The following is a 14,674-nucleotide window of genomic DNA, read 5'->3' as shown; positions in this document are numbered from 1 at the left end:
GATAATATAAGAAAAAAATCAAGAAAAAGTAAAAGGAAAATAGAGAGGTGGAAAAACAAAGGCTGAGGTAACTCATGCATCCACAATTGCTCCCTCCTCACACCTATACACCCAAGATGAGGTATTTCATCATAGCCAGTCCCTTTGACCATGGCACTTGGCCATAGAGTCCTTTCCCCTCCGTTCCATCATTATGCACAAAACACCTATCAATTGAAGGTTGGACCAAGGACTTGTCACTTCCCTTTGGGGGTTGGGAACACCTAATAGGGTCATCTATTAGCCACTCCTACCTAGGGAGGTAACACCATTACGTGACTAAGGCCCTAATTTTGGAAGAGAAGCCACATATGAAGTGTTATTATGCCCATTTCTTTCAAGCTTGGTTCACTTAGATGCAATAATGATTAATGTACCTAATGGTGAAAGTTGCAGCACTGGATATTGTGTGTAATTGGCAGGTGGTTCCATCTATAGGTCTGGGAAACTTAACTAGGGCCCAGGTCCTCTAGAGGAACATATTGATACCCATATGTGATGTGTTAAGAGCCATGGGACTCTGGATAGTTGTAGAGCATCATTCATAGACATGGGAACCTTCAACAACCATAATGTTCCTGTATTTGCTTTATTATTCATGGGATGACACACCTGGAACAACATGCTCCTAGCCGACTTAGCATTAATTACATGGTGTGGCAGTGGATCCAAGGCCCATATGAGATTTGTTTCATGCCTTGAGACATGGGAGGGCTAGCACCATCTTTAGTGCCCTCAAGTTGGAGCAGATTCAAGCTTATTCACCACTTGGAGACTCATGAGACCCAACTTTGTGCCCCAAACCCATATTTGGTGGCTACAGGATGATTTGCAGAGAGATTTAAGGGCCAACCCCGAGACCTTGGTTTTAGGAGCCCTCTACACTTGTCTTGACACTAGAGGAGCTCAACACAAGCCCAAGAAGAGCCTATGACAACATGACATCAACGTTTCGACCCTCTTGTTGGAGATTTATCTTATTTTTACATTGGCGACAAGGTGGGCTTGTGACCTTGATTAGTAATTGCCCATTATTTTATTGTTTGAGGGGCTCATAGGCTAAAATAGATCTTAGTTAGTCACATATATTTTATAGATCATTTCATTTGATCTCTCATAATCATCACACTTGGAAATTTGGCCTCATTGAGGAATTCTACCTCTTTAGGGAAACCACACTTGTTCTCTTGTGGATGTTTTCGATCTATTGGATGCATTTTGACATTTGGAGCTTATTATTGGATATTTCTTGGAACTATTCTTTGGATAATGGAAGGAATTCATGCATGTTGTCTTGTAAGTGCTCTTTTTTGTTGAATATCTATTTTTCTATGTCTAATGCATGGAATTATTGATTTTAGGTCATGGTAAAATTATGCCCTAATTTTTTGAAGATTAATTTAATTACTATATAAATGAATATTGAATACATTACTCATGTATAACATGTGATGAATAGTCCTAGTGGTGAACTCATTGTAGCTCTCCCATAAAAGTCCATTTTTCATTGAGTGGGTAAATGCTTGAAAATTGCTTGCTAGGGCATCAAATTTCAGCCTCCTTGAAAACTACTTTAACTAACCTAAATCATCCTAGACTCCATTCTCCCAAGGAACAAGGCACTAGTCCAACATGTTGGTGATCAACCTCATCTTTTATCCATCTTTTCTCTCTGTTAATTTTGGTCCTTTCAAGTCTAGAGAAGAAATCTAGGTCTTGGTGCGAATTTCTAGGGAGGGAGGATTTTGGTGGTTGGAGAGCCTAAACATCAAGAGGATAGGGTTTTCCACAAAACCTATCAATTTGGTGGGCATCCACTTCAATTTCATCCATAAATTCTCTTGCCCTAGGTGTTTGCACTAAGAGGGAAACCCTAGTTTTCTTCCTCAACTTAAGGACTTTGTTGAAGGTTTCATGAGCCTTGGCCTAGCTAACATACATTTTAAGAAACTTTTTCTCCTCACCTTGACCTTGAGTTGCTCCAAGACTCGTCAAACCAATCAAACCCTAGGTCTTGAGCCTTTGTGTCTAGGTTTCTTCATAGAAAATGAATTTCTTGCTTGTGGAGCCTTGAACCTAAATTTTGTCTTTCTCGAAGACTTCATAGTGAGATCATTTCACACTTTAACCCTAAAATACATATCATAAGTGATCTCTTTCCTATTGAGATTCCTCCCATCAGTGAAAGTTCGTAAAATGCAGGGGGTTTTTGTTGTGGTGACAGTGTTTAACTACCCCATTGTTGCTTATAGGTCTAGTTTATGCCTTGTAGGGTTTCCCTCTCCAAGGCTTGCTAGATTTTGTTGCAACATTGACTAGGCTCTTGAACTTGGTGCACACTGGACCCATAGTGTCCCAAGAAGATTACCAACCCAAAACCTCAACAGGCTCCCACATGTGCTTTGAGTGGGCTTAGTTAAAGGCCCGCCATCTTTGGCAACCTACCCCGAAGTAATTGAAGAATCAACTTCCTTGGCTGTAGGCATTATCGAAGCAACAACCCCCACACCCTTTGAAGTTGTCAGCTTAGGTTTTCATTGAAGGAAACTACATATTAGGTGGTCTTGTGCTTGACAAGCAAAGCCAACACTAAGAATATTGAAATACTTGATTTTTTCCTATCGAACCCTATCTAAAGTCAAAAGAGAAATGAGTAGTGGAAACCTTTTTTTTTAAACCTACTACGATGTAGAATCTTAGGTTGGCTTGAAAGAATTATGTTGTGCATTTGGAATGAGCACCTTGCGAAATCTATTAGCAAACAAATCGATGAATGATTGTAATTGTGTTGGTAGTATAAGAAACTCTAACTTGGGAGGGTAATGACTTTGATCTTGATCCTCTGAATCAAAATCCACCTGCCAAGATTGTACACAGGCCAGCGACCCACAATATTCTAAGTACGATAATATAAAACATGTTAGTTTACAACTTTGCAGCATTAGAGTTGAATGGAAAGCAAACATCCTTGGAGCCAAAAACCTAATAAGAATCCAACAAAATATCCTAAGCTTCCTAGTTTAGATTGTACCACTAGTTAAAAGCTCATTCATTCGACATACGACATAAAAAAAAAGAAGCAAATTCATCCCATGATTCTCCACTTTTTGATGCTTCAAGGAATTTTTGGTTACTAGCTAGGATAAAGTTTTAGTCCACTGTTTTTCTCAACAGATTGCATTTTAGAAGGGTTAGATTCCTTCTTTGACCGCATTGTACTATCTTCAAGTAGGAGAACTCCATTAATCGATCCACTATCCATAGGACCATCATCAACCTGGACACTGCCCATGGCCTCTAATGGTTGGATGGTAGCCCTAGTTTGTTGTTGCACTAAGACAATTGAATTGACATTATTCCCTTCACCAAACACTTCCACCCTTTGAGACTTTGAATCCTTGCCTAAACTAACCACTAAATCTACCTTCAATTCATCTGAATCCTTCAACCCAAATAGGGGTAATGGTGGCCATTCTTCTCTTGCCTTGGAATCTGAGTTAGCAACATCTTCAATCTTGGTATTCGAAGAATGAACTACAACCCTAGCAAAGCTATTCATATCCTTGTAGTCTAATGACTTAAATTCTATGGGAGGACAATCCCTGGATTGCTTCCTCCTTGCATAAACCGGGGCACATAGAAAACCTTCCTCTATTCATAGCTCGTTTATGTTTGAGTGGAGATGCTAGCCATCCTCCTTGTGAGCTCAATACTTGGCTTCAGCAGGTCATCATGGCCCCGACCTTTCTTACACACTCATTTGTACTTAGTCTGGTACCCCTACATGTGCTCGTCCTCTTCAATTCTCTTTGGTGCAGTCTTCCTTTCAATGCAAGACTTGTTAAGTATATTGCATTCTGACTCATGTAGTCATCATGACATTGGTGTTTTTATACCGAAGTTTACACTATGAACTCATACACCCACCCATTTCAAGCCTACAAACAACTATTTCTAGCATTTTTAGCGATGTGTCATTTTTGAGAACATGGATTGAATAATATGTTTACAAACTTGCATGGCACTGACCACAAGAAAGTTAAGTGTAGTACATCTAAACACCAATACTCATTGTCTGAGTTCTTCTACATGCAAAGAACTTGTATTGATGTTGAGAATTGTTGACGATGATGTGAATACGAGAGATTGGAACTGGCATGTATGGCTCAAAAGAATATTTTCATGTAGGAGAAGTACATTACATGAGCTTTTAAATACAAGGAAGCTGATATTGTCAAAGGGGCTTGCCAGGTCAATGAAAGTGGGTGATATTATTCCCCCCACCAGGGCTCAATTCCCCCATGTGACGTGTTTCTCATTCATGGACCAGCACACCCCTGCAAGGTATTTGTTGTTCAAGTGGAAGCCATTGTGGATGTTAAGTTGGACCAGCAGGTTACATCATACATGCCATAACTGCAGCACAGAGTCACAACTTCTGATAGGTGGTTGATGCTCAGAAGTCAAAACATTAGGTAAGGAAGCATCTTGCAAAACCTCAAAGAAGCTGATATTTGTTTCAGAAGTTGTGAGCATGTTGTTGAAGAGAAAATATTATTTGGGGCACTTGATGCTCGAGAATACTGTCCATATGGACCTTGAATGAAGCCAGGCTTTGCTTTTGAATGGCCTGCAAGGAGAATGGGTGGCTTACCATATTGAACTTTCTTGATTATAATTTATAATATTTTAAATGCTCCTTCAATTATTCTCTTGGAGAAATTTTGTCTTGCATAAGTTGTACGCCTTCATCTCATCATTCTGTCCTTCAACCTAATGACAAAGACAGTCGCACAAATTCTGGACTAAACTCTTTAGTAGGGTTAAATCTTTAGATGTATTATTGAAAATCATTTGTTTTAATATTTGCTTAATATTAAATCATTGAATGCTTTCCTTAATTCAGTTTGGTTTGTTGGAACTGGTTGCAGCTATGAAGTGCTTCATGCTCGCTGGGCCATGCTTGCAGCTCTAGGTGTTGTCATCCCTGAATTGCTGGATCGGTTTGGAGTTGTAGATTTTATTGAGCCTGTCTGGTGGCGAGTTGGTTATGCAAAGCTCAAGGCAAGCATCTGAAGGCATGGATGCAAATTTTCTATTTGTATGTTTATGGAGCCCGTCTAGATGTTCAAAATTCCACTAAAGGCTTTCTATGAGACATGTCCTTTTCTTTACAAGTGAGCTTATTACAAGGTGGAAAGTGCTAAGACCTTAAATAATGTATAAGAGAGATGCACTGAGGTATTTCGGCCATTTCTTTGAAACTTAAAGAGGTTATATTTCATATAATATATATGAACTCTCATGACCACATAGGATCTGGTTTTCCTGATCGCTAATCCTTTTCTGAACTTGGCATCATCACAAAAGTTGTTGGAGCTATGCATCTAACTTGCATGTAAATTTGAGGACTATGAAGCATGTTATAAAGGAAAGAAAACAGGTAACACGAAAAAGAAAATATAACAGCTGGACATTTATTCTTTGAGTAAGAGAGAATTGTACTTTTTTTGTGATAGTGAAAATTATATATTTAAAGGATAACCATTTAGAGTTTCAGAGCATTTTTGGTAAAAGTTCATTGTGACCCAATACATAGGTTTTGAGGTGTTTCACTAGAGAACAGTGATATTTTGTGGTGACCTTATACCTCTAGCCATAAAAACTGATCTAAGAGCTTTGAATTTTGCATCTTTGTGGATCCCATCAGTCTCCTAGTCCATAAGAACATTAATTGGAGTATATAGTCTGCTGAGGATCATGCTATTGATCATATGACAAATGTTTCAGCAATATTCTAGATTAATGGTGAAGCAACTACCAGACATCATCGACACTGGTGGTGAAGCGGCTAACAGACATGGTCTAGACAATATCTTCTATTGGAGCTTGTCAGGATGGAAATAGTATCTACTGTGCCAATGTTGTAGGATGAACTGTGAAGTACTCAATGGATCAGAAGTATCCTTATGTGGTGCATATGCTTGAGAAAATTTATAGAAGAAGAAAGCATCCACAGAAGGGATGATGTCACTTTGAACTAAATATTCCTTTGATGTAACAAAGCATAGTTCATGAAACTAGATATCCTAGTGATTATTGGAATGCAAGAGTGAGAATCAAAGTTAGGGAAGAAATCATGGTAAAAGAATTCAAGGAAAAGTTCTTTAGATTGACCCTTGTTTCCTGTGATCTACCTTTTCTTTTTCCAAGGAAGAAAACACATTCTTTATTCCAGCAAAGAATAAAAATCACAATCTTCAGGTGCTCTAAGGCATAATATCAAAATAGGGAATTTCAAAAAATGTTTATCCCTTGTGTTTTTCTTTGACTCCTTTACCAATCCACTGAAAAACATCTTAAATCACAGACTGATCTCGAGCTCTACATAGCCATAGAATTTTATACATGATAAAAGACTATGAACTTGTCTTTTGACATAAAATACACCTTAAAACAAATAGCTCACCACAGGAACAGGAAAAACAAGTATAAAACTACAGATGTAACCAACTTTGCATGTGATAGTCAAGGAAAGCAAGGAAAGCTAAACTGAAAGATTCAAAGCTGTAATGGCCCTAACAATAAATTCATTCAAGAACAGTACTCCAGCAATAGTATGTAATCTTTCTTTTGACAAAGGATCAGCGAGAGTATTCAATTCCCAAAAAATGTGAGTGAAAGTGATCAACCATTGTAGACTGTCAAGATATGACTTTGAGCTGATCTGCAAGAGCATGCAGAGAGATTATGGATACTGTTCATTGTTCATCCAATTGACCGCCAAAAGGGAGACACCAATGCCTATGATCTATCTGTGAACAGGATGCCAAATATTAGTACAGGAACATGAATTGGGTAAGGTTTTTCTTTGGGGTTGAGAATCTGAGATATTTTCCTAAGTTTTATGCATCTAGATATCTGTCCCTGGATTAGGAAAATTAGAGTTGCTACTCCTGAGAACAACCTAAAGTTCCACAAGAAGCCAACTCTCTTTGTCTGAACATTTGACCTGCTCAAATCAGTCATCGGAGCAGAATATGGAATACATTTCCAGTCTGAGTCCTGTTACCAAAAGTGAAAAACCCCTAGGAGAAATATTTTCTCCTCATTTGACAGCCAGCCAACCAGCAGCCCCATCATGGTGAGTACATAAAACTATGCCAGAGTTATCTACCCATTGTTCTAGTCAAATCTCTCTTCCATCTGACATTTCTTCTTGAAGGAAGGTGGCTCATCTCTCAATAGGTACTCTAACCATTCTTGCAATCACGTGCTTTCATTTAATGTTATGGGCATATTAATATGAATCATGGGGCAAACTGGATGACTGACCGATTTCTATTGTATTCTTGTTCCCACACTTCACTTGTGAGGTTAGTCTAGTGGGACCTCCTTTGAGGCCTTAGGGTTTAGGAAGGGCACTACTGGGGAGGCACTAATTGATATAGCTTGTTCAAGGTAATCCATACTCGCCACTTTCCATCTTGTTGACCACTACTGGTCAACTGCCCATGCAGTCCACCTCCTTTCTGTTGGCAGAGAGGGGTAGCTCCTGAGCGACATGTCCGTGCCAGCCTACAGTCATCGACAGCTTGATCATTTTTGTTGTAAACCCAGTCTGCATGTTTAAATTGTAAATAATCTAAGCAGATCAGAGTCATGTATGTAAAGTTGCCTAGGTGGACCTAACTTTCTAATGATGGTCTGCGTCCCGGGAGGTTTTTAGTCTCACCGATCCATGGATCGGCAGAGTTTTCCTTCAAACCCGACCCCAAAGCCGGGATGCATTTTGTTATTAGGACTTTAGGAGAATCCTAGCATGTTAATCTGCTAGATTATAGTTGTGTCGCAGAACTGGGTGGTTTATGAGGGTCTGTATTAAGTGGTTTCATCCCTTTGAGATGTAAATTGTAAAAGTCATGATGTAATGTGTCTAGAGGGTTGAGAAATGTTTAAATCCCCTCATGAGTCCTAGGTCCTAGATCCTAGGGGATGTTTCCAACGGTTTGGTTCAAATGATCCATTTAGAAAATAAATGAAATATTTAAATAAAATTAAAAAATAAAAAAATAATAAAAATTCATAAAACAAAGCAAAAACCCTAAATAATAAAATAATAATATTTTTGTGAACACATGCAAAATATATTTTTTAAATAAAATCGACGGATGAGATCAAGAGATGTCTTGATCCTCATCAATGGTCGAGATCAGTTCTACATGGATCACCCAAAACTAGCCGTTGGGATCATTTCCTTTTTATAGGGTCTTAGGGGGTCATTTTACAGGTTTATCTGATCTGTGAGTTTGTACTGAAAGCTCTCTTGTAAACTGATTTCTGATTAATAAAAAGACTTTGGGGTTCAAACTGGCTGGTGTTACTCTCTGGAATTGCTGTGAGGTTTTCATTTTTTCTGCATATTTCAGTTTTCAGCAGTTAATAATAGCTGGTTTTCAGAGCATTGTGGGTACAGGTATCTTGCTCATGTGCTAGGGTTTGAATGTTGTAGGGTTTTTTTTTTTGGGGAATAATGGCAGGTATCTCCATTATTCCTTGAATTCTAGCAGCATTTCTTGCCCTCTTTGCTGATGTTTGCTTGAAGTGTGCAGGAAACCTTTAGGTGCAGGGTATTTGTGGGCGTTTGGGGAAGTTCTGGGCTGAACCAGCCGACTCCCACAGGCTGTTCTGTGCAGAGCCCAGCTGATTGTGCCCTGGGTTAATCCTTTTTTAAAGTTTATTTCATGATTTACATTGAGAAATTTTCTTTCTGCTCACAGTAAAGTTCAAGTTTTTCTGATATTTCAAAAAAAAAAATTTTTTTTTACTGCTGTTATTGTTAAATCTGGCCTTAAAGGGGCCAAAATCTGCAATTTTGTTCAACTGATCCGGGAAAATTTCGAATTTTGGTTCTGCATATACAGTGTTATGTCTATTTTCTGCACCAAAATTGCATCTCTCAGTTGGGTCTAAGTCAAATTTTTTTTGGGTGGCTGTTCCTTTGTTTTATTGAGTCTGTAACAAGGGCAATATTTTTTTCAGAAATAAGTGGCTAAAACTTTCATTCAGTTCAGGATCGGTACATTGGATACTTGCTGCAGCAACCTGTAACTGCGTCCAGAATTTTCACGAGCTCCTGCAACGGAAAATCATTCACCCATGCGCCCTCTGCATTTGGTAATCATTAAACCAGGTAACAACGTAAAACGTATGCCCTTTCTTTTTCACTGAGAGACATCGTGTGGGTCTGCTTGCATCGTTGATCTCATCGTAAATCTGCTTGAGGTATTTTTGTCTGAATCGTATGCGCAGTCAAATGAGTACATTCAGAACATAGCATAAGTGATTTTTTTTTATAAACGCGATTCTGGTTGTCTATTTTTTTGGTTGAGGATTTCTGCAATCGATTTTCACCTGGTTATGCTTGTCAAGCCTACTGAAACCCTCCATTTCGCCTTCAAGAAACCCTACCACGCAAACCAGTAACACGTGGGGCGTTATTTTTTTTTGTGTGGGTATAGCTGCGTTCCAGTTTTGTTTCAAAGAGAAAGCACTCATGTGCTAGCCGAGCCTCCGTTTCCTTGTTTTTTGGATGTCAGTGTGAAGGGAATACGCATTTCTTTTTTTTCAAAACCCAGCATTTCAGCTGACTCACGCATCTGGTTATCTCGCCCTCGAATACAGTCACGAAATACCCTGCTGGCCTTCGTTCCTGCGTGCTGGTCTACAGTCATACCTGCAGTCACGGTTTATTTGAATGCGCATATAACAAAAGGGTCACGCGTTCAGCTTTTAGACTGTCGCTTCTTCTCTGCCGTCTCAGCGTTGGCCTCTTCCAGACCTCGTTCTCCCTTCGAACTCTGTCACGCCCTCGTCCTGAGTCCCGTGTTGTATTCGTCCCTATCGCATATGCATTAACAAGTTTGGCTCGGGTAAAATGTTATGCAGCTGCCATGAATTTCTTGCTGCCGTCGTGGTTTCCATTCACTGTTTCGTTGTATGTTATTATTTCGTTAGCGTAGTTTGAAGTTTCAAATTTAGGGTTTTGTTAATCCTTAATTAGATTTTATTTAATTTCTTTAGTCTTTAGTTTTAGGATTATGAACGCATATGTTTGCATAGTTTAAATTCTTAGAGTTCAGTTAGATTGTGATATATTTTATTGGTATTTTTTAATTTTAGGATTTTAATTTTCTTTTTTTAGTTTTTTTTTATAATATAAAAAAAAAAAAAAGGGAATTTTAGGCTCTAGACTTAGTTTTAGATTTTGATATAGTTTAGTTTTAAGATTAATTTAGTTTTAAAGTTTTAATTTTTTTTTTAGGATTTTTTTTTTTTAAATATTGAAAAAAAAAAAAAAATGATTTAAAAAAAAATAAATAAAAAAAATTGAAAAATAAAATAAAAAAATAAAAAAAAATAATTTGTGGAAAATTTATTTTGCCACCTTCAGTTATTTATCATCGTATATCTTTCGTGCTGAGATCTGAGCATAAAGTAGATATCTGGTTTCACTGTTGCTCAAAGCGATTTATTTCTCTTAGTTTGCCAGATATCGTTATTCGAGGAACTTCGTGGTTTTTTTTACTGGATATTTAGAGCGTTGTTCTGATCATTTGATGATAGGTGATTGTTGTTTATGATTTATGCTCTTATATCACCTAGAAAGTAATCATTTAGGCACCAATCTCATAAGGCACTGGTCTCCTCAATTCATCAAATCGTTTTAGTGCTTATCCCTATCGTGCATCTCGTCTCCCAGCCCAACTGTTTGGCGGTTGGCCTCCATCACCGTACAGGGTCTACCCCCCTTAGCCGCGGGAGACAGGCTTAAACGGAGAGACCGGGGATCAGAGTGACAGCCCCCGGTCTGAGCGTTGTCGTGCCAATCCGCGCGACAACACATCTATCCCTATTATTTATCTCCATTCTTTAGGCTGGTAGTCATTGGTCATTGGGATTGGTACCCTATATCCACATCCTTGAGTCAGAGCCCTGAAACTTGGGTATGAGGATTGATGCAGTTGAAAGATAGTTAAAAGCATATAAAGCTACAATGAAGTAAAATTAAAATGCAAAAGATGGCTCATAAATATTTACTGCATGCACAAAAACCTAGCATGAGCTCTACCCCCCTCATTAGCCATGACCTACTTACTCAAGCATTTAATGCTTCATCTAAATAAAGGAACTCTTCAATGTCTCAACCTCGATGAGCGAGACACTGCTACATCTTAAAAGGGTAATGGAGAAACATAAAGCAAGCTAGTCACTGAAGCTATGGAAGAAAGAAAAGATCATTAAAGTGAAAGGCACATGAGAGGGGTGCAAAAAAAAGGCCAAGGAAAGGGGTTACTCATGCAATCACATTTGATCCCTCATTACATCGTTGCACTAAAGCTGTTGGATCCCCATTAGCTGGACTTGTAGCTGCGATAGCAGCCTTGATGTCTCTCCCACTCAATGACCATCATTTTTACACACATTCATGGATTGATGGGATGACCTAGGACATGTCACTCCCCTTGGGGGTTGGAAACACCTAATAGGGTTGTTGACCTAATTATCCCTGACATAAATCAGGTAACTTGTTTACATGTGATGATCTAACTAGACATTTGCAGGTGAGTTTTGTGTGAAGTATTCTTGTGCCCTTAACATTAGATATGATTCAGTATGATGCTTTAATGGTTTTATATCCCTAATGATGTTGATCTCACTTAATCTAGAGAGTTATTTTTCAAGTGATAACTCACATGTAGTAGAGATCCCTAGAGGGATAGCTCCATTCTTCTTCAACACCTTCCAATGGGTTCTTTTCCCCTTTCGGAGAGTAGACATGACTTTGTGGTCCCAATGTTGACCCTCCAGAGAAGAGCATTGGGCCTTAAGATGATTTTGCATGATGTTTCATCACTTGATAAGCCTCTAGATGCTAAAACGTTGAGCTTTTTGACCACACTTTGTCAACAGTCCAAGAAGCAGAGTACAAAGCTGTTAATTTTAGATAAAATTGTATGTTCTATGCTTAAGACAATTTACTTCAATGTTCCTTTAGCAGCCCCATGAAAAATTCCAATTATTTCCAGTAGCAATTAACTTATAAACATTGACAGTAAATGCAGATAGAACATAAAATCATGTGCAGAAGATAAGCCAAGACAAGAGGACACAAGATGTGGCAGATGCCAGGGACAAACCCCAATGTGGGGAAACCCTTTGATCAAATCTTCTTATTATTCTTCAATAGTTCAGCAGAGAGAGAGAGAGTACAAATATTATAAATACAAGTCCAAAATAGATCTTCTAAATCAGCAGTCAAATCAGCCCTAACTAGAAAGTCAACGATGGTCAAAGATGCCCCAAAACATCCTCCAAACAATAGTCCAATTCATCCTTCCAAGAGAGTCAAAGTCGGCCCAAATTCTTCGATTAAACCTAGTCAAAGGAGATAGAATGTCTGCTGTAATTTTCTGCAGTCAAAACATAAGTCAACCTGAAGTCAACAAACTGTCCCCAAACACCTCGATTTTTGTGCTAATAAATGCGGCCTCATAAAATCGAACTTCTGGCACAAAAATTGAGGTCAACGCCCTGCAAAATTTGACCTGTTCTGCGCAGAAAAACTCGGCCTCTTGGCACAAGTGCGAAGTAGAGAGAGAGAGAGAGAGAGAGAGAGAGAGAGAGAGCTGCCACACATGCGAAGAAAGATAGATGCCTCCAATGTTGTATGACCCAATCAAGAGAGAGAAGATGTGATGAGATGATGTCCAAATGAGGAAAAGGTCGCCTCTATTTATATGAGTCGTTGAGGGTGAGGGGACCCATCTATTGGGCTTCATGACCCTACATTTGACTGTGGCCGACGTTGACAATTTGTCCATAAGAGAAATAAATTTATAATTCCATTTCTGCTTGTCAGAATGAGATGATATTTATATCAAAATTGTACCTCTCCGAAAGAGGAATCCAATGCGATAATCGTCTCCATGATATGAGCTGTCCTAAGGTGGAAGTTGGCCCTAGTTGCCAATTTTAACACTCCCTCTCAACTAGGGAGAATTCCACCTACCAATCCATCATCATGCCAACCTGTCATCCTAGCCATCACTGCCTTGCTCTGCTTTGCTGAACCATGAAGTAATAATGAAGAAGTGATCGAGAGTGTATTAGACCACTGTCCACTGACTAAAGTCAGTCCTTGATCCCAGATCAAGTTGTTGAACACCATGCATCCTAGTCATATGGAGTACGGCAGTACACGATGCATCCATCGGTAGTGCTATGGCCCCTAACCAGCTTTTCCCAACTCATTGGCCAAATGAGAGGTACTTCCCATTAGTCCTGGACTCTATGGGTAGGATGTGTGTCAGGGCATCAACAGGAGAAGATGAGCCACTCATCCTTCTCGTATGCCATAGGAGAAGGTGAACCACTCATCCTATACATATTTCAACCGTAGGGGAAGGTGAAGCACTCACCCTACATGCATGTGTACGGGTAGGGGAAGGTGAACCACTCACCCTACACACATGTCAACCATCATGGGGTATCACAGGGGAAGGTGAACCACTCACCCTGTATCTAGTGCACCACCAGGGGAAGGTGAACCACTCACCCTATGGTCACTCATAGCTAGCTCCAAGAGGTACCCCACGCCCCGAAGAGCTCCCAGAGCTCTGTGTTCAACTCATATGGTGCCCTCACAAGAGGGTCGTTCCACGACTCCAAGTCTCTCTCAGAAGGTTAAGAATTTGACTTTTTTGAGAGGCTTCATGAGAATGTCAGCAATCTGCTCATCTGTCTTGATGTGTCGGAGCCTAATTGCTCCCCGTTGTACCATGTCCCGGATAAAGTGGTACCTAATATCAATATGCTTGGAGCGGTCGTGGTACACGAGATTCTATGATAAAGGAATCCCACTCTGGTTCTCGCATAAGATCACGGTTGTATCTAGCACGTGCTCAAATAGCTCAATGAAGAGTTTTCTCAACCAGACTGCTTCACAACAGGCCATACTTGCAGCAATGTATTCGGCCTCGGTGGTGCTTAGTGCAACCGATTTCTGCTTCCTGCTCATCCAAGATATAGAAGCAGACCCCAAAGAGAAGCAACACCCAGATGTGCTCTTACGATCCACCACACTGCCAGCCCAATCAGCATCTGAATATCCATGTAGTCTCAAATCCCCAACAGTGTATCTCAGTCCATAGTGGATTGTGCCTCGGAGATATCCCAAGAGATTATTAGCAACAATCCAATGAATGTGATGAGGCTCGACCATAAATTGACTCAACGTGTTCACAACAAAGCATATGTGAGGACGGGAGCTGACCAAGAACATCAGTGCTCCCACAAGTTGACAATACTCGGTAGGGTTTGTCAATTCGGGCCCAACAACACTTCCACATAACTTCTTAAAGTTGAGTTCCATCAGAGTAGTTACAGACTTGCAGTCCACAATTCCACATCTCTCAAGTAGCTTCACAATATATTTTCCCTGAGAAAGGAAAATATCACTTGGCTTTTGCTAGACCTCCAACCCTAGGAAATAATGCATTAGTCCTAGGTCCTTCATCTCGAACTTGGATGCCAACTCCCTCTTGCATTGATGAATGAGAGGGTCATCACCTGT

The 14,674-nt window shown here is 39.6% G+C and overlaps 1 protein-coding gene across 6 annotated transcripts in view; it reads left to right on the top strand.

Moving 5' to 3' along the window:
- LOC149156206 (Chlorophyll A-B binding family protein) overlaps window positions 1–14,674 on the top strand; it is a 501,816-nt gene that overhangs the window by 266,543 nt on the left and 220,599 nt on the right. For all 6 annotated transcript variants that reach the window (XM_089437986.1, XM_089437985.1, XM_089437984.1 and 3 more), the window contains one exon: window positions 4,971–5,103. In XM_089437986.1, the coding sequence (XP_089294112.1) occupies window positions 4,971–5,103 (133 nt within the window). The remainder of the gene's footprint in view (window positions 1–4,970; window positions 5,104–14,674) is intronic.

Source organism: Pinus tabuliformis, chromosome 9, assembly GCF_031772625.1.
Source record: "Pinus tabuliformis cultivar Carrire ecotype Pingquan chromosome 9, CPIR1, whole genome shotgun sequence".
NCBI lineage: Eukaryota > Viridiplantae > Streptophyta > Pinopsida > Pinales > Pinaceae > Pinus > Pinus tabuliformis.
The sequence above is the reverse complement of the archived record's forward strand: the minus strand, read 5'-3'. Positions and strand labels throughout refer to the sequence as shown.